The sequence below is a fragment of the Saccopteryx leptura genome, chromosome 6 (genome assembly GCF_036850995.1).
Source record: "Saccopteryx leptura isolate mSacLep1 chromosome 6, mSacLep1_pri_phased_curated, whole genome shotgun sequence".
Lineage (NCBI taxonomy): Eukaryota > Metazoa > Chordata > Mammalia > Chiroptera > Emballonuridae > Saccopteryx > Saccopteryx leptura.
This window is the reverse complement of record NC_089508.1, coordinates 191,505,882-191,524,718: the sequence shown is the minus strand read 5'-3', so window position 1 is coordinate 191,524,718 and position 18,837 is coordinate 191,505,882. Positions and strand designations below refer to the sequence as shown.

Sequence of the window (18,837 nt, the reverse complement as noted above, 5' to 3'; positions counted from 1 at the left end):
TAGTCAGCCTCCATGGGCATCTTCCCTAGGATCTGGGCACTCAAGGTTTATTTAAGACTGGGAATGGCCACCTATTTTTAGCCTAAGGAAGGACACTTCACAGTCTATGGGCCAGAGCTCAAGTCTGGAGGCGGGAGGACCTAGGCTTGAGTCCTCACTCGCTAGCCAAATGACCCTGGGCAATTAGATAGTTAGTTACTGAATAGCTACAGTGTTCCAGGCATTGGGGATACAGAGATAAGACACTATCCTGGCCTACAGGGGGAATCGCTGGACCTGATGCAGAGGGGATGTGGGCTCTTAACTCACCTGTAAATCTGGGGCAATAATATCTGACTGCCGTGGCCCTGATAAGAGAGCTACACAGTGTCCAACACGGCAGTGTCCAAGCCTGGCAGTTTCTCCCTTGAAGTTCTGTTTAGAAACGGGGATTCTGTCATTCTGGAAGGTGAAGAGGTAAAAGTGCCTCCTCTGAGGAGACGCAGTTCTGAAAGGATGTTGAAATCTTGGTGTAAGAACTGTGGCTCGTAGAGGAAAAGTGACTTGCTCAAGTCACACAGGGAGTTTGTAGAACAATCCAGATGGGAACCAGGTGTCGTTCCAACCACAAGCCACTTGCTTTTTATGCCTCAATATCCAAATTTAGCTGAGGTTTTCTTGGGACTCCCCCTGCCTCCAATCACAAGGTCTTGGAAAAGCACCCTGTACTGTTACTCTGAATATGACAGAGATAAAAGGTGTTTAAATTAATTTTGTGTGTGGTTGCGGCAAACGTGTTGTCTTCCATGTTTTAGCCTCTTACTAGTCTGTATGACGTCAGTACACCTATGAATACTGCAGGGCTCTTCAGGGCTTTGAGTACAGCTGCTTGGAAACTTACTCAGCCAGGAACTTGCCATCCTCAATTTACTCTCTGTTTTTGTGAGAATTGCTAGCAAATGTTGACCTAAGGAGATGATTTCTAGGTTTTATTGCACAAGTAGTGCGGTCTATGGGCAGAATTATAGCGCGGATCACTTCTTAGAGAATGGAGGGTGTACTATTGATTTTAACGTAGTAACATATATATTACTTGTGATAAGACTTACCTTGTGACTTGGCATGAAGTTGTATGTCACGTAGAAATGTCTGTGCTTAAACTTATAAAATATTTAGAAATATTTGCCTAATAGAATTGTAAGGCTTACCATAGGCTTACTATAAAACTTAAAACTCAGTGTTTGTCTAAGGTAAACATTTAGCAAACATTCAGCAAATATTTGGTGAGACCTTTCTCTGAGTTGGGCACTTATAATTGGTTACAGCCTTAGATTTTGAAATAATATTTGCTTCCTTTTTTTTTTTTTGCCACAATCCCAGCCATGTGAGATGCTAGCTTATATGCGCAAGAAGCTCATGTGATGGGTTATTAGCCCTCCTCGAGCCTGCCGGGAAGGGCACGCTCCTTGTGTGGGTTTCCTCTGGCTCCACTGCCCCGCCAGGTCCCCTGCTGAGTGCTCTTAGCAGAAACACGTACACGTGGCACTTAAATCATATTCACTTTAATGGAAATGGCAATACCAAAATTTCTTTTAATGGAGGCATGGTATAAAAATAGATGAAGAGCAGAATTTGAGCTAACAAAAAAATATGGTCAGAGGAAGGTATGTTCCAGGGCTTCAAGAAGAATGTATTTCGACCCTGGCCGGTTGGCTCAGCGGTAGAGCGTTGGCCTGGCGTGCGGGGGACCCGGGTTCGATTCCCAGCCAGGGCACATAGAAGAAGCGCCCATTTGCTTCTCCATCCCCCCCCTCCTTCCTCTCTGTCTCTCTCTTCCCCTCCCGCAGCCAAGGCTCCATTGGAGCAAAGATGGCCCGGGTGCTGGGGATGGCTCCTTGGCCTCTGCCCTAGGCGCTAGAGTGGCTCTGGTCGCAGCAGAGCGATGCCCCGGAGGGGCAGAGCATCACCCCCTGGTGGGCAGAGCGTCGCCCCTGGTGGGCATGCCGGGTGGATCCCGGTTGGGCGCATGTGGGAGTCTGTCTGACTGTCTCTCCCCGTTTCCAGCTTCAGAAAAATACAAAAAGGAAAAAAAAAAAAAAAAGAAGAATGTATTTCTGGGCCCTGGCCGGTTTGCTCAGTGGTAGAGCATCAGCCTGGTGTGTGGAAGTCCCGGGTTTGATTCCTGGTCAGGGCACACAGGAGAAGCGCCCATCTGCTTCTCCACCCTTCCCCCTCTCCTTCCTCTCTGTCTCTCTCTTCCCCTCCTGCAGCCAAGGCTCCATTGGAGCAAAGTTGGCTCAGGGGTGCTGAGGATGGCTCCATGGCCTCCACCTCAGGCACTAGAATGACACCGGTTCCAACGGAGCAACGCCTCAGATAGGCAGAGCATCGCCCCCTGGTGGGCATGCCAGGTGGATCCTGGGCGGGCACATGGGGGAGTCTGTTTCTTTGTCTCCCCACTTCTAGCTTTGGAAAAATACCAAAAAAAGAAAAAAAAATGTATTTCTGTTAAAATGGCAAATGGTGGCTGACTTTTCTTGTGCACCTTGCATGGAAGCAGTCAGTACACTGTGATCGTTAGGGTCCGGCCCGTGTGCTGGTGCTGGGTTCTGAAGAGCCACCTTTCCTGGCTGGGAGTCATCTCTGTGCCTCAGTTTCCTTATCAAGCCATTGGGGGATGTCAATGCCTACTTCATGGGACGGCCGGAGGACGAACTGAGATAGAAAGCATGCTAGCCCTGGCCGGTTGGCTCAGCGGTAGAGCGTCGGCCTAGCGTGCGGAGGACCCGGGTTCGATTCCCGGCCAGGGCACACAGGAGAAGCGCCCATTTGCTTCTCCACCCCTCCGCCGCGCTTTCCTCTCTGTCTCTCTCTTCCCCTCCCGCAGCCAAGGCTCCATTGGAGCAAAGATGGCCCGGGCGCTGGGGATGGCTCTGTGGCCTCTGCCTCAGGCGCTAGAGTGGCTCTGGTCGCAACATGGCGACGCCCAGGATGGGCAGAGCATCGCCCCCTGGTGGGCAGAGCGTCGCCCCTGGTGGGCGTGCCGGGTGGATCCCGGTCGGGCGCATGCGGGAGTCTGTCTGACTGTCTCTCCCTGTTTCCAGCTTCAGAAAAAAGAAAAAAAAAAAAAAAGAAGAAAGCATGCTGTAGGCGAGGTTATCCTGGTCTCCCTGTGCAGTGAGCATGGCCAACCTCAGTCAGCTCTTACACCGGGAATCCTGGCTCTCTAGCCTGGGTGAGCACCCTTCTCCTCGCTGACTTTCATACCTCCCCTCTTCTCAAACCCCTTCCTCTTCTGTTCCCAGTCTCAGGTGCTGACCTGCTTCCCATTTCATACAGAAAACAAGCCATCAGGAGAGAGCAGCCCCTCCTGTCAGCCACCTACCAGCACCGGGTGGTGCCCAAGCGTCACTTCCTCCCGGTCTAGACCCCGCCCCCTTTTGCCGCCTCCTGTCCTCTTCCTCTTCTGGATCGGATTGTTCCCACCAGCTTGTCAACAGACTGTTACCTTTCCCACCTCCTAAAACAAACTAGCAAACACACACAGAAGCTGGTCCCCCTGGCCTCACGGCTCTGCTCACCTCCACTTGCCCACTCTGGCACCGATGTAAAAATCAGTCTGACCAGGCGCTGGCGCAGTGGATAGGGCGTCAGACTGGGACACGGAGGACCCAGGTCGAAACCCTGAGGTCGCCGGCTTGAGCGCCGGCTCATCTGGTTTGAGCAAGGCTCACCAGCTTGAGCCCAACCAAGGTCGCTGGCTCGAGCAAGGGGTCACTCGGTCTGCTGTAGCCCCCTGGTCAAGGCACATATGAGAAGCAATCATTGAACAATTGAGGTGCCGCAACAAAGAGTTGATGCTTCTCATCTCTCTCCCTTCCTATCTGTCTGTCCCTATCTGTCCCTCTCTGTCTCTGTCACACACACGGAAACATCAAATGCCACCCACCACCTTGTCTGCCTTACTCTGTTCGCCCTGGCCCCTGCTTATTCTACCCCTCCCCCAGCCCTACTGCTCTCCAGTACTGCCCACCCCGTTAAAGCGTGGCTTCCACAAGGCAGAATGTCGCCAGTTTTGTTGCATCTCAGGCAAAATATGTGCTCCAAAATATTTGTCGAGTGGGTGAACGGCTGTAAGTGACTGAGATTGTCTCGGACCTTTTATCGTAGGTTGATCCTTCACAGGTGCCTTCCTGCGTGGCAGCCCTTGGGTTAGGTACCACTTCTGGATAACGCACGCTCCAAGTAGCAGGTGCGAACTCGGCCTCCTTCCTCCCCCTTCAGCCTGCCTCTTCTGATCTACACCCTGGCTCCGGCACCGCTGTAACCTGAGCATCCTGAGTCTTCCAGTCCACCCAGGAGGCCATCAAGTCTGAGTGGGTCCTTCGCCTCTTCCACACCTTCCCTCCTCTCCATCTCTGCAGCTGCCCCTTCTCCTTGACCCACCCCCCATTTCTTTACTCCTTACACTGCGGCCAAAGTCACTGTTCTGATGCTTCTTCTCCCCGTTTATAAATTTTTATTTATTTTTTGTTTGTTCATTTTAGAGAGGAGAGGGAGAGACAGAGAGAGGAGAGACAGAGAGAGAGAAAGGGGGAGGAGCTAGAAGCATCAACTCCCATATGTGCCTTGACCAGGCAAGCCCAGGGTTTCGAACCAGCGACCTCAGGATTTCCAGGTCGATCTATGCTTTATGCACTGTGCCACCACAGGTCAGGCTCTTCTTCCCGTTTAAACTGCAGTTCTGCTATAAGCTTTTATAGGATGCCACCCCACCCCCAGTATCTGGACCTGCCTCCCCCATCCGGCCTCACCCTGGCCTCCTGCACATGCTCCCTGGGCTCCAGCCACACCAAGTGACTCAGAGTCTTGGCAGGCCGTGGGCTGCGGCATACCCTTTGGGGCTGCAGTTCACTCTGCTCAGAATGCTTATCCCTCGGTCTCCCAGGCCAAGTCACCACCGGCCCTCCAGGCAGGGAGGGCTTCCTCTGTGGCACTCTCAGATTCCCGGGGCTCATAGGCGCCTCTGACCCTCTCTCTGCACCAATGTCGTGCGCTTATTGTCCGATTCCCTACCAGGCTCCTTTTTTTGTGTTCCCGGTCAGTCATCTCTCTCTCCACCAGGCCTGTCATGGTGGAACCAGGGATAGCAGGTGACACTCAGTTTGCTGGATGAATGAAGGGGAGCATCCTGCTCTGTCATTTAGCAGTCACTGTCAAAGTGGTGTTGGGAAAGCCCCAAGCCTCACTGTGTCATTCACTAATAAGGATTTCCAGCCTGGGGGCCCCTCTGGGACGGGGTGGGGAGATCAATTTTTGGAAGAGAAGGGAGCCAGAGGCTACAGATTTTGTGGAGTTTGATTAGCAAACATAGGCCTGTGAGGAAGGGGAAATTAACCATGAAACTGAAGGGAGAGCTGCCAACTTACATTTATTTAGTTTGACAGGGCAGAACATCACTGGGCTAGCTGATGCTGCTTGTTAGCAGTTTGCAAGGCAGGGAAGAACGGGCTCCCATGTGGGTGTCCACAGCTGTGCCGGTGTTAGGAGGTCTGACTCAAGCCCACTTTTCCTCACTGGCTAGTGAGGTATGGCATGGGGTTGCACCCCAGTTTTCGCTGGCAGGGGCTCTCACCTTCAGCTGCTTTGACCCTATGATTCATGTCTCACAATTGCTCCAAGGAGCCCAGGGCCACGCCACTCCAGGCCAGGCCCTTGCCCGACCCTGAACGCCTTAGCCACTCTCAGCCAGTCTCTGTTCTTGACCTGGCTCTCCCTGGAATGCTAGCCACACCCTTACTGGGTCCACCCCTCATTCCTCACCCCCAGGATTGGCAGGATGGTGGGAATGGGCTTTTTAAAATAATTATTTTTTTTTATAGAGACAGTGAGTCAGAGAGAGGGATAGACAGGGACAGACAGACAGGAACAGAGAGAGATGAGAAGCATCAATCATTAGTTTTTCGTTGCGTGTTGCAACACCTTAGTTGTTCATCGATTGCTTTCTCATATGTGCCTTGACCATGGGCCTTCAGCAGACCGAGTAACCCCTTGCTGGAGCCAGTGACCTTGGGTCCAAGCTGGTGGGCTTTTGCTCAAACCAGATGAGCTTGCACTCAAGCCGGTGACCTTGGGGTCTCGAACCTGGGTCCTCTGCATCCCAGTCGGATGCTCCATCCACTATGCCATCACCTGGTCAGGCGGGAATGGGCTTTTAGGAGCTAACCTTGTAATAAAGAAATATGACGATGTTGATCCTGCCAAAAAGGACTCTTCATGGTTAATTGGGATCAAATTAATAACCCAAGTCTAGCAGCCACTGTTACATCAAGGTCCCTCACACGCCCTGCATTTCAGGGAAAAAGCTACAGACTGGTCTTCCAGGTCTCCTGCTGTGTCTTCTTAGCCCAGCTGGGCTGATCCTCCTAAGAGAGCACCTCGGATCAAAATTGGACCAATAGGACTGAGACTTTCTCCATCCAATCAGAGCTGCGCAGCTGTATCCTTATTAGCATTTTCAGCTGAGCAATCTGCAACTCCATCCAACCAATCGGGACAGTGCTCTTTTGGACCAGTCAAACTGAAGATCTGGAGTCCTAATTTGCATGAAAATGGACCAATCGGGGATGGGGGTGGGTGGGAACTTCTATATAAATTAGCTTTAAGCCGTGAGCTTTCAGCTAGTAAGGTGAGGGGCGTGAAGCTTGCAGATCTTTTTTTAAGTGTTATTACAAACCAATTAAGCATTAGGTGTGACAACAAAAAGGCTTTGCCTGAGCAGGTGGTGGTGCAGTGGATAGAGCGTTGGCCTGGTTGAGTACAGGGTCCCTGGTTTCAGCGTGGGATCATAGACACGACCCCATGATCATTGGCTTGAGCCCAAGGTTGCTGGCTTGAGCAAAGGGTCAATGGCTCAGCTGGAGGCTCCCCCCCCCACCCCCCCAGGCACATAGGAGAAAGCAATCAATGAACAACTAAGGTGCCGGAACTATGATGTTTCTCATTTCTCTCTTCCTTACTGTCTTCTGTCTCTTTTGCTTAAAGAAAAAAAAAAAAAAAAAAAAAAGCTTCAGTGAGGGAGCCTGACAGTCTTCTCCTGAAATGTGTGTTACTGTATTTTCCCATGTGTAAGACGCACATTTTTTGGAAAAATTTGGGGGCTAAGAACTGGGTACGTCTTATACAGTTGTAGATTTTTTTACTTGCATTTCCTGCCTCTTCGCACTTGTTTTTGCGTTCATGGTTATAGATGAATAAAAGTTGAGTTCAATAACTTTATGTACTACATTATTTTTTTCAAATTTCGGGCCCCCAAATTAAGTGCGTCTTATACATGGGGAAATACGGTAGGTCCCCTCTTCTGAACCTGTCTCTGGTGTGTAAATTAGGAATAACTCCTGAGTTGCTGTGAAAATTAGCAAAATTGAGAAACAACAATGGGACAGTGCTTGTCACACAGTAGGAGCCCAGTACTGTATTTGGGGTTTTTGTCCTAACAGAACGGGAGTTATTTGTAATCTGTATTGGAAACCACCGTTTGTCAAGAAACAAACCCCAGTTGAGTGGGAGCAGGCCGGGTTCCGATACACGCCGGCCTTTTTCCTGCAGGAGTTTGCTCCACTGACTCTGGCCACACCCTTATTGGGATCCCGTGTGACTAAGTATGCGAAGCCCTGGTACCTCGGCTGGGGCGGTGACATTCACAGGGCGGCGGGGGTACTCGAGTAGCCAGTATTCTTCTCCAGGCCCTCCCGGCCCCAGGCTCCTGACCCGTGGTGGGTGGGCCCGGCCCTCGGAGATAGGTGGGCGGCCCTCGCGCTGGGCTGAGTGTCAGCGGGCCATAAAGGTCATCATGACCCTAGGGCAGCGTCTGCGTGCGCGCTCCACATCACGGTGGGAGGTCTGGGAGTCGTGGATGCCAGGCAGGGAGACCAGGCACTAGGGTGACCGCCAACAGGTGGCCTGCAGGGAGGTCCCGGGCGGCCCCTTTAAGACGCTGTTCCGCCGGGCGCTGCTCCCCCGCCCGCAGCCGTGCCACGTGACCCGGGTCTTGTGACTGGCGGGGGGAGGCGCGGAGGGGAAGCCCGCCCGCCGCCCGCGCTAGGGGCCATCCCCGCCGCCGCCGCCGCCCGCCCGGAGCGGGATCCGCCGCTGCGCCGTCCGGGCGTCCCCGCGAGTCGGCGCCGGACAGGGAGCCGGAGAGGGAGCCGGGCCGGGCGCGGTGGGCGCCGCCCGCCATGGACCACAAGCCCCTGCTGCAGGAGCGGCCGCCCGCCTACAACCTGGAGGCCGGCCAGGGCGACTTCGCGTGCGGCCCGCACGGCTACGGCGCCATCCCCGCCGCGCCCCCGCCGCCGCCCTACCCCTACCTCGTCACAGGTGGGCCGGGGCCGGGCCGGGGCGCCGTGCTCCGGGGAGCGGGGCAGGCTGAGCGCGCAGGGCGCCCCGGGAGCCAACTTGGGGCCGAGTCCTCCGGCGACCTTTAACCCCACACCAACTTTTCTCCGGGCGCTGCCCGGGACCTGCGCGCGGTTCGGGGAACGCGGAGCCGCAGGCTCGGGCGAGGGTCGGGGAAGGCGCCCGCACCGGGAAGCCTGTTGGGCCCCTGCGTCTGGGCTCTGCCCGAGCGCCCGCAGCCCACTTGGGGGGGGCGGGGGGCTGCACGCCGGAGGCCCGCTCTTCCCGGGAAGCCTCCCAGCCCCGTTTCAGATGAACTTGATTAACGAGGCTCTGTCTGCACGTTAGCACCTGATAAAACGCCTAGGAAGCCCTGAGTGGGGGCAGCTGTTGTCTTGATTTTGAAAAGGAGAGGGTTTTGTGGCGGGGGAGGAAGGAAGGGCAGGAGTGGTTCTCCAGCTCCCGTGTTTTCTCCCGACCCTCTGCTGACGTGCCTTTCTGCCCGTAGGGATACCTACCCACCACCCCAGGGTCTACAACATCCACAGTCGGAACGTCACCAGGTACCCTGCCAATTCCATCGTTGTCGTCGGAGGCTGCCCGGTCTGCAGGTATGTCACAGGCCTGGGGGCAGGCACCCAGAAGCCTCTGAGAACGCGCGCACACACACACAGTCCCGTAAAGGCAAAGTCATTGGGGTGCTCAGTCTGGACTTGAGAGAAACTGTGGTGGGCAAGAGTGGGCCCAGTCTTCCTGAGTCTGAATGTGTTTCCAGGGCAGCCGGGTGGGTTCCGTTTCTTGGAGAGTTGAGTCATTGTGTCTGGAGTGAATGGGGTACAGAAATGTTAACAGTTCTGACAGTCTCTCATCCCTGGTTCTCTGGAAGGTGGCGGAAGGTTTCCTTTTCCCAGGAAGGGGTTATTTGAAGCGTGTGTGCAGGGGAGCCCCGACTCTGGTGGCATGTTCAAGAGCTGGTGGTCCGAGGGAGGGACAGCTCTCAGCGCTGCTTCGTGCTCGGCAGGGCTGTTAGCTGAATCGGGATGGAAACCCGTGGTTCTTTCTCCTGGGCAGGAGTAGTATTTCATGTCCTGAAGTGGAGCCTCCCAGTCTTCTCATGACAGTTTCGGTGGGGCCTGAAGTACAGCTGGCTAGATGCTTGTTCCACGTGGGTCCTGAGGTTTCAGACTGAGATACGACCTGGTCCCTGCCCTTGGTTGCTTCGAGTGCTTGGACAGTTTAGAAAGTCGGTGCAAGGACTGACTGTTTGTTTTCTGTCTGGGAGGAGGAAGTTCAAGTCTCTGAAATGGGATTGAGAAACCCTGGTTTACACTTAGACTTAATTTCAAAAGCATATGTAGAAGGCCCGGAATGGAATCAAAGGGACATTAATGATATCGGAGTCAATTGGGACAGCGGTGTGGCCGAGATGGGGGCAAGAGACTGGACCCCCTCAGTGAACCGTGTGCCTGATGAAGGGGGACTGTGGGCAGGGAGAGCCCCTGGAGCTGTGTGCCTGCCACAGGACCCCATTTGTAAACTCAGGAAGGGGGTCTTCTGAGGCAGCTGGGGAAACTTAGGCCTTTAGAGAAGGTGAAGGGGGAGGTGGAGGGTGGGGAAGGCAGGTATTCCGTCTCCTGAATGCACCTCGCTCTGTGTGGCACCAGGGGGCGTCAGAGCTGTTGAGGTTTGAAGGGATGTGGGTAGACTGGAGGGGCATGGACTGGGAGGCTGGTCATACAAGGCGGGGCAGGGCAAGAGCTGAGGCCTGGTCCCTTGTACAGAGCCATCTGGAATCTTGGGAAGTTGCACAAAAAGGTGGGTGACGGGAAACCCGCTGTGTTTGGCGGAGGGTGGCCCTGGGTGCTCAGCCCTGGTGTGCTCACAGCTCTTCTGCTGCCACTGAGTCTAGCAGGAGGATTCGAGGGCCTGTTTTTTGGAGGGAGGGAAGGGTGTTCAAGCAACCTCCCATTTTAAGCAGGAGTGCAGGCTGGCGTTGCAGGGAGGATCAGGAAGGCCCAAAGCAGAGGGCCCTGGCTGGGATTTCAGCGTGTCCCCACCATGTCTGACCACTGCCTCCCAGCAGTGCTTCCCGAGGAGCTGGGTACAGATCCCGGCCCCCCGGTCACTAGCTGGGCCTGTTTCTCCACCTGGGAGGTGGGGATGTCTGAGGGTGGTTGGTCTGTGAGGTTCTGGTTTGGCCCAAGCCCCTGAGTTCAGAGGAGTGGAAACCAGCAACAAGGCCCTAGTGGCCGGTGGAGGCCGGGAGCCAAGGTTGAGATGTCCCCAGGGCCGCGAAGGGTCTAGGACACTGGCTGGGCTGTTGGGAGGGGGAGCATTTCCTGATAGCTCCCCTCCCCGAGGGTGGGAGGCCTATGCCTTCTGCCCTGAGCCCCGTCAGTCCGAGTCAGGGCCGCGGTCGGGCTGTGCCCTCCTCTCTGGGGAGGGTCTGGAGCTGGCTGAGGGCAGGGGCTGCGTTTGGAACCAGGGTTCTTGCAGGTTGGAATCACCATCTTCCTGCCTCGGGGCAGGGGGCAGGGGGCAGGCAGTGAGGGGGGTGGGTGCTCTGAGAACAAGTTTGGGGGACCGAGCTGGGAGCAAACACTGACTCCCTCTGAGGCCTGTCCTCCTGGGGCCCTCCTGCTGGGGGAGAAGCTGGGTGCCAGCAGTGAGGGGCCTGCCTGCCGCTGGTTTCTCCACAGCTGGGTCCCGAGGCTGCGCTCTCTCTGCAGTGGTGTGGGGGTGCGCATGCCAGTCCTCCGGGAGAAGGGAGAGGTTCCCCTGGGCGCCGGCCATGCGGCCACTGTCTGCCTGGCATCGGAAGGCTGGGAGACGGGCCACTTCTCAGTGACCACACCGCTGCCTCCCTTTCCGTCCAGCCCGCCAAGCTCCGTCCCTTTCCCTCCTTGGCAGCTTGGCAGGAATTCGCTGAAGTCACACGGCTGACTTCCTCTGAGTGAGGTCTGTGTGCGAGGTGCTGCTTGTCACTCTGCCATGTCTAGCCTTCCCTCAGGCAGCCTGACTCCCGTCTTCTCTTTTTAGCCGACTGCATGAGCATTCCTGTAGATTCCAAAAGATGAGTGTGCGCCTCATCTCACCCCATCGGCTGCCAGGCCCCTGGGCCTCTTTGAACTGGTCCTCCCGTGGGGATGTGGCGCCTCCTAGAGGCAGGAGGAGGGGCAGCACCGTGGGCCGGGGATCTGGGCCTGGCAAGGTGGGTTCACCCTGGGCTTTCCACCTGCTGAGCAGGGGTCAGGGGCTGGGATGGGGCGGGAGCAGCAGGTGTGGGGCATGGCCTGCGCCCCCCCTGCTGGATGTCATTGGGTATTTAGTTTTGGGGGTGACCATAGGGGTAGGAGGGAATCCAGGAACAAGTGGGATCTTGGAAACCAAGTCAGAGGCTCAAGGAACAGCTCTCAGGGTCCAGGATGGTGGCTCTGGGCGGTCAGCAAGGGCACTCTGGTGACCCTGGGAGAGTTCTGGGAGCAGAGGCGGCCGCGAGCACGTGACACAGGGCACGGGCTGGCAGGGCGGACGGTGGAAGGCCGAGAGGAGGGGCCTGGGACAGAGCCTTGGGGAGCTGGCTGTGGCTGGACCAGCTAGAACACAGATGGCCGGGATGTGCCCTGCCCCTGTCACAGCCCTGAGGGCTGGCCTGGCCTGCGGGGCAGCAGCAGACACAGAAGCCTGGACTCCTGTTCCGGGCTGTGCAGACTGTGGTCCAGGGCCGGCTGTCCCCTGCTGGTCCTCCAGGCCTGGCTGCCCCTGGACCGAGCCTGGGTGGCCCACAGCGAGAGGCCAACCCCGCTGTCCGGTGTGCCCCACAGGTCCCCCTTCACGCAGAGCTGTGCCCGGCATCCTTGGGAGGTCAGGGGGCAGACGATCCCGTGGCTCCTGTCCTGGCCAGGCCCGGACTCGGCTCTGAGGTTCCCTGGTCACTGGGCTTGTCCCCAGCTGCCCGGAGTGGCTGGCTGCTCTCTGGTCCTGAGCACTGCCCCTCCGGGCACAGGGGACATGGGACCTGGTCTCTGAAGGGACTGGCTTTGGGCCACCTGGAGGAAGGCCTCCTGGGGGCTGTCCTTGTGTGAGGGCTGCTCAGGCGCAGGGGTGGGCGGCCCTGGGGGCTGGCCCCGTTCCACCAGTGGGTGCCCGGACAGGACCGGGCCCTCCTTCCTCTGGGCTCCAGCTTCCTGCAAGGGGCCCAGGGAAGGTACCTGGTGGGCTGCTGTGGGGACTCAGGTGGGAAGGACAATGTTCTTCCTTGGGTGCCTGGCCTTGGGGTGTTCTGGGGACATGTGGCCTGCAGGGCCGCCTCCTCTTCACCTTGGGGCCCACCCAGGCCCGATCTGCGTGCTTGTCAGTGGAATCAAGTGGCCGCTTTCTCCGGAAGGTCAGTCAGGAGTTAAATGAGCGTTTTCAGGAGTTCTCCAATTCTCCAGCTTCCAGACCCTCCCCTGTGCCCACTTCCCCCACACAGCTCACAGGGGGTGGGGGTGGGGTTCGGCCCCAGTGGAAGCCTCCTGTGCAGTGTGTCTGAGCCAGCTGAGACACTCACCCATCTAGGGCTGCTGGGGGCTTCTGGGTTTTGGAAAGGAAGAGTGGGTTGTGAGGCCGATAGGGGGCAGCATGTCTTCCCCGGGCAAGGGTCTCCCCACCCCAGGCCTGAGCTGGGAGTTCCCTCCCACATGGGGTCCCCACAGCACCAGGCACCCGCATGTTGCATCAGGATTGGCCTCGAGACCAGACTGTTTCTCAGTTCAGAGTGTTCCGGATTTTAAAAAGCTGTAAACGACACCAATACTGCTTTTGAGGTCTGGGGCAGTCGGTGCTTGTAGTCAAAACATGAATATTTCTGTAGCAGGGTACAAATATTCAAATTAAGCGGATAGATCAGTGCAGATCACGTGGCTGCTGGTGAGTTTGCTGGAAACTTAGGAGAGCAGTCTTTCAGAGCGTTTTGGTGTTTGGAATGGTGGGTGAGATGTGTAGGCCCGGGCCGCAGGGCTGGCACCTGAGGACTGACCTCGGTTTGGGGTCTGGATAGAGAAAGAGGGAAGAGGCAGGTGGGGGCTGCCACCTTGGATGTTTGACCGAAGAGAACAGCGGCAACCAGTCAACTGGACAGTGCACGTGGGCGGGGTCACGGGGAGACCACAGCAAGCTGGAAGGCAGAGGGGACACACTGGGTTCTAGGCTCCACCTCCTAACAGTTATGATTGTCATGTGAGCTGACATAGCATGTCCAGTACAGGTGGGCACTTGGCCAGGTCGTCACAGTCCTCTGGGCCTCGTTGCCCTGGAGGGGGTGCTGGGCAAGCGTCCCCTCTGAAAGGTCCTTGGCTGGCGCAGGGTGCTCAGGCGGGAGGCCTGGTTTGCTTTGCCCTCCGCTTCTCCCGTGCTCTTGGGGGAACACAGCAGGGATGTGGAGTTTGCACGGGGGGCCAGCGCTGAGTGGGCCGAGGCTGGCGGGCCACCTCCAGCTGCTCTGGGATGGGCCCGATTTGCATCATTAGTTGTAGGCACTGTTGGCCATGACTGAGGACAGAGGTGTGTGTCCAGCTGTGTGTGGGGACACAGCTGGTGGGCAGGACTTGCCTGAAGCCCTCATCCCTTCCTTGGGCAATGGGCCTGAGGTGCTTTTTCAGCTGGCTCTTGTGCTGCCTGTCCTGACTCGTGGTCCGTGAGGGTCCTGAGGCTGGGCCGCGTGGTGTGGTGCTGCTCAGTTGGGGGTCTGGACCCTCAGGGGCAGGGCCAGCCACCAGGAGGGCTGAGGGACCAGGGCCAGCCTTTGTAGTACTCAGAATACAAGACATAGGAACTGCCAACACGCCCTCCTGAGCAGGTGGGAGGGAGGTGGGGACTGAGTGTGACTTCTTGCTATTAAAAACCTAAAAACCAGACTTCCTCTTAGCCTGGTGTGTGTGTATACACACTGCTCACACAAGTTAGGGGATACTTGATCACTTCGTATTCCTTCTGAAATATCCTAGTTTTGTGAGCAGCATGTATTTCTTTTCCAGTCTGGCATAGTTCTTCCCGACTCCGTGTTGCAGGAAGCAAGCGCTGGGGTTGTGCAGGCCGCGCTGGCCGGCAGCTGTGCACGGTGGCAGCCCTCACGTTGGCCTGTGACTCGGGGCTGCAGCAGCTCGGGCATTTTGAGGGGTGGGAGCCCTGTTCTGGCACTTTTCACCTTGACAGTTGTTTGCTCTTCTGTTTAAAGCTTCGTCCTCTCCACACAAGGTGGCGCTTCCGAGTGTGGAGGGCACAGGAAATCTTAGTATTCGCCAACAGCGGGCTGAGGGGCGGGAAGGGGACTTGAGACGGACCAGGGAGGCTGGGGTGGCATGCGGGGAAGGGGCACAAGAAGGGGTGTTGAGGGGCCTGTGACACGTCCTCCCCACCTGCAGGTGACCTTGGCGTGTTGGGCGAGGCTGGAGGTGCCCGGGTTCCCAGGGAGCAGCTGGGTCCTGTGAGCTTGCTCTGGCTGCCAGGTCTGTCTGGTGGGAGTGAAGCATTTCTTCTTGAAGCTGAGCTGGCTATTGTACTTATTTTAATTTCAAGGCATGTCCAGAACTTTCAAAAGTAGCCTGAAGGGTAGAGGTGGCGCTGAGCACACAGCTTACTTCCACTTTTTTTTTTTGTATTTTTCTGAAGTTGGAAACAGGGAGGCAGTCAGACAGACTCCCGCATGCGCCTGACCTGGATCCACCTGGCACGCCCACCAGGGGGTGATGCTCTGCCCATCTGGGCTGTTGCTCTGTTGCATCCAGGGCCATTCTAGCGCCTGAGGCAGAGGCCATGGAGCCTTGGCTGCGGGAGGGGAAGAGAGACAGAGAGGAAGGGGAGGGGTGGAGAAACAGATGGGCGCTTCTCCTGTGTGCCCTGGCTGGGAATTGAACCCGGGACTCCTGCATGCCAGGCCGACACTCTACCACTGAGCCAACCGGCCAGGGTTACTTCCACTTTTGGGGCCTTTGAAAAGGACCCTTGAATCTGAGTGGTGGCTTTAGGTCTCTGACCTGTAGTCACTGGCACATGATTTGGGTGGTATCTCCTTAAGGTGGTTTAAGAATTACATATTGTGTACATTTAAGGTCAACGCGACTCTTCTTTGAAACAAGAAGCTTTGAGATGAAATATTTGAAGATAAGTGGTCTTTCAGAATTGTGTGAATGTGGTTGATTTTAGTCTTTCACTAAAACCTGTTGTCCCCCTCCCAATATAAAAATCAAGATTCTAACACTATCCCTATTTTTGAAATTTCTCTGTAAGGGCTAGAAAACTTCTACACAGAAAATATACTTAGTTGTTTTCAGAGATGCAAGAATTTTTTATAAAACCAGTATGTGCTGCTGCTTTTGTAGATTATACGGAGCCCTCCTCCCGTTCTGGGTGGTGGCTGGTGGCAGGCCTGTCCTCTCTGCACAGGGAGGTGTGCGGGGCCCTAACCTGGGGGCCCTCCTCTCTCTCTCTCTCTCTCTGCAGAGTCGGGGTGCTGGAGGACTCCTTCACCTTCCTGGGCATCTTCCTGGCCATCGTCCTGTTCCCCTTCGGCTTCATCTGCTGCTTCGCCTTGAGGAAGCGGAGATGCCCCAACTGCGGAGCCAACTTCACCTGAAGGAGCGGCCGGCTCCCCACCCACGGCCTTTTCTAGTGTAAATGTCGTGTGCATAGCTCTAGCTGATGAAGCTTCAGGACTGTTTTGTAAAGGGAGGCGGGACGGGTTTGGCCTGCGAGGGGTTCACGGGTACGGGTCACGGAGTGTGGACACAGCGACACTGCTCCCAGGATTAACGACAACTCAATAAAGCACTGCTTTTATTTTTTTGCAGTCTTCAGTTTGAGAAAGGTGAGAAATACTGTTTTAAATAAATGAGATTCATACCATTGTTCACCGGGTTCTGCTTATTTAGTGTCTGCACACTGCCGCTTACAGAGTTTTGTTAGGAGAAACCAGGGACTAGACAACATACCCGTCATCAGCTGCAGCGTGGTTCTGTTCTGTTATTTCTTGACAGCGTTTGTAGCTCAAAAATGTTTTTAAGTCTATATTTTATTATAATGAAACATAATACCTTGACATTTACAGAGATGCACCTCAGTGCCAAGGACAAGGCTAGCCCTCCCCTCCCGTCCTGTGTGCGGCCGGGAAGTGACCACTGGAGTCCCTTCTGTGAAGGGTGGGGGAGTCAGTGGGCCTACACATCCCTGTAACAAGCCAGAAGGTAGAGGTGGGGCGGGGCCTCTAAAAACCTGTGTGGGGTCCTGTATCCCATTCCCCTTCTGATAGGCTTCATTTTTTGATAGAGAGGACAGACGAGGGATGGGAGGGGACAGGCAGGATGGATGGGTGGGAGGGAAGGGACAGGGATCGGGATCAGGGGATGATGGACGGGAGGGTTGAGGAGAGAGTTGAGGAGAGAGTTGAGAAGCATCAATTCCTTGTTGGCGGCACTTTCTTGGTTATGAGAATCATATGTGCCTTATGCCTTGAATTGGCCTTCATCATGTGCCGTGACCGGGGGCTACAGCAGACTGACCCCTATGCTCTTGCTCAAGCCAGCGAGCCTTAGCTCAAGGCAGATGAGCTGCGCTCGAGCCGGCAACCTCGAGGTTTCGAACCTGGGTCTTCCACATCCCAGTCCGATGCCCTATCCACTGCGCCAGTGCCTGGTCAGGCAACAGACAGGCTTCTGTGAGCGCTCTTCTTCCCTAAATGGTGGGAGGAGCAGCAGGCCGCTTACTGAGTTTGAATGTGGTTTCTTTGCTGGCTGGATGGAGCATCTTCTCAAGACAGGTGTTGCCTGACACTGCACTGCCTGAGTCCTGGGGGACTATCGGGGTCATCGCCCTCCTTGGTGACCCAGCCAGGATGAGGATAGGACAATGACCCTAAAGTCTCACACTGCTTTTACCTGTAGTTGTCTGGCCCACTTCAAGCTTACAGAAAGATGCTATCATTTACGGTAAGACCAAAGGACCTCTGTGAGCAGCAAGCCCCCTTCCCGGCCCGCACAGCAAGTGGCCTGGTGTGACTTTTACTCAGGATTCACCACTCCTCCAAAACAGAGCCTGATCCCTAACGGCCACTGGTGCACCGGGCCACCTGCCCCGAGTCCCCTCCCCGAGAAGCCCGGGGCCCGACGCGGGACAGCAGAGCTCAACGCGGACCCTCCCAGCCACCAGATTCCCGGGGAGCCTCCTGGCTTTAGGGGCACTGCTTGTGTGTTGGTACCTGATGGGAAGGTGTCAGGGTAGGTCGGTGACAGTGGCAGCTTTCGTCCCCTAGCTTAGCGAGAGCACCCTGGTCTCCACACGTGGACTCCTTAGGTGCACGTGTGACCCTATGAGCCAGGCTTGTGTGTCATGGCCTGGTGGGTTTCCACGGGTCACTCTGGTTGGTTACTCAGAACCATCAAGGTCAGCAGCTCTCGGGCACGATCGAATACTAGGTATTACAGCTGTGACAGGGAGACGTCTCAGCGCTACAGCCGAGTCTAAACCAGAGGGGATCTCTCCATCCTGGGGAGCTCTGCGTTTCACTATGCAAAAGTTAAAAATTAAATTTTATATAATATCCTCATAATTTATATAGCTTAAGATTATTCTTCAGATAAACATCATAATGATACTTAAGAGCAGGTGCAACTGTTCTCTTTTGCATTCAGGTGCAGAAAGCCAGTCATGAAAGCAGACTATCCCGTATTCTATTTAAAAAATAATCATAGGATATTTAAAGAACGATCCAGTAAGGACTGGAACCAAACTTACGGCTTTTTGAACAGAATAGGAAGAAAATACTTTAAATGATTGAGTTGGTCACTTGATTTATCTTAAAGACAGAAATGTATAAACCCAACTATGTGAAACTGCATATTGATTGCTCAGGTAGAATACATTTAAAATCAGGCACCCTCTGGTGAAGTGTTACAACAGTTACAGCAAAAACCAACCTATCATTTTGCAAGTGAGAACTTAACATTAGAAGATCCAGAAGAATTCCTTGGCCATGTTTTCATCGAATGATTGGTGCTGATCGATCATTTGTCACCGTTGGTCGGAGTTTCACAGTAGCAAAGGGGTTTTCTCCACTGTGGGGAAGAAGGAAAAATGTCTGCAGAAATATCACATGGGGAATTAGGCTTTAAAGGAGCTAAAAACTATTGTTCCTGTTCTCTAAGATTATATTCCTTATGTAAATTCAGATAGCATTTTCTAACTAAGCCACCTAGTAGAGAGCTGTCCGAAAGTGCAAACATTTTGGACACAGGAGAGCTTAGGTCTCTGCAGTCCTCTATGGGAGAGTCAGGTAGGACAGCCACCTGGGCCAGGCCTGGATTAAGTTGCTAAGTGCAGCATGTGATCAGGAGACTGCCCTTCCGGGTCCAGAGAGACGCCTTTGTAGACTGTGATGGGAACAAGGTGGCCACATTCTCCTGACCCCACAGGCCTGGCCTCCTGGGG

General features: G+C 55.2%; 2 protein-coding genes across 2 annotated transcripts in view; one reads left to right on the top strand and one right to left on the bottom strand.

The window, feature by feature from the left end:
- Positions 1 to 8,030: 8,030 nt before the first annotated feature.
- On the top strand, positions 8,031 to 16,265 carry BRI3 (brain protein I3). The gene is made up of 3 exons (XM_066342327.1): positions 8,031 to 8,358; positions 8,885 to 8,987; positions 15,859 to 16,265. The coding sequence occupies exons 1-3, from the start codon at positions 8,217 to 8,219 to the stop codon at positions 15,989 to 15,991; spliced, it is 378 nt and encodes a 125-aa protein (XP_066198424.1). The 5' UTR covers positions 8,031 to 8,216; the 3' UTR covers positions 15,992 to 16,265.
- A 1,898-nt stretch (positions 16,266 to 18,163) lies between these two features.
- The window catches only part of BAIAP2L1 (BAR/IMD domain containing adaptor protein 2 like 1), an 81,518-nt gene continuing 80,844 nt past the window's right edge, over positions 18,164 to 18,837 (bottom strand). Inside the window, exon 14 of the mRNA XM_066342315.1 lies at positions 18,164 to 18,464. Coding sequence (XP_066198412.1) covers positions 18,389 to 18,464 — 76 coding nt within the window. The 3' untranslated portion in view covers positions 18,164 to 18,388. The remainder of the gene's footprint in view (positions 18,465 to 18,837) is intronic.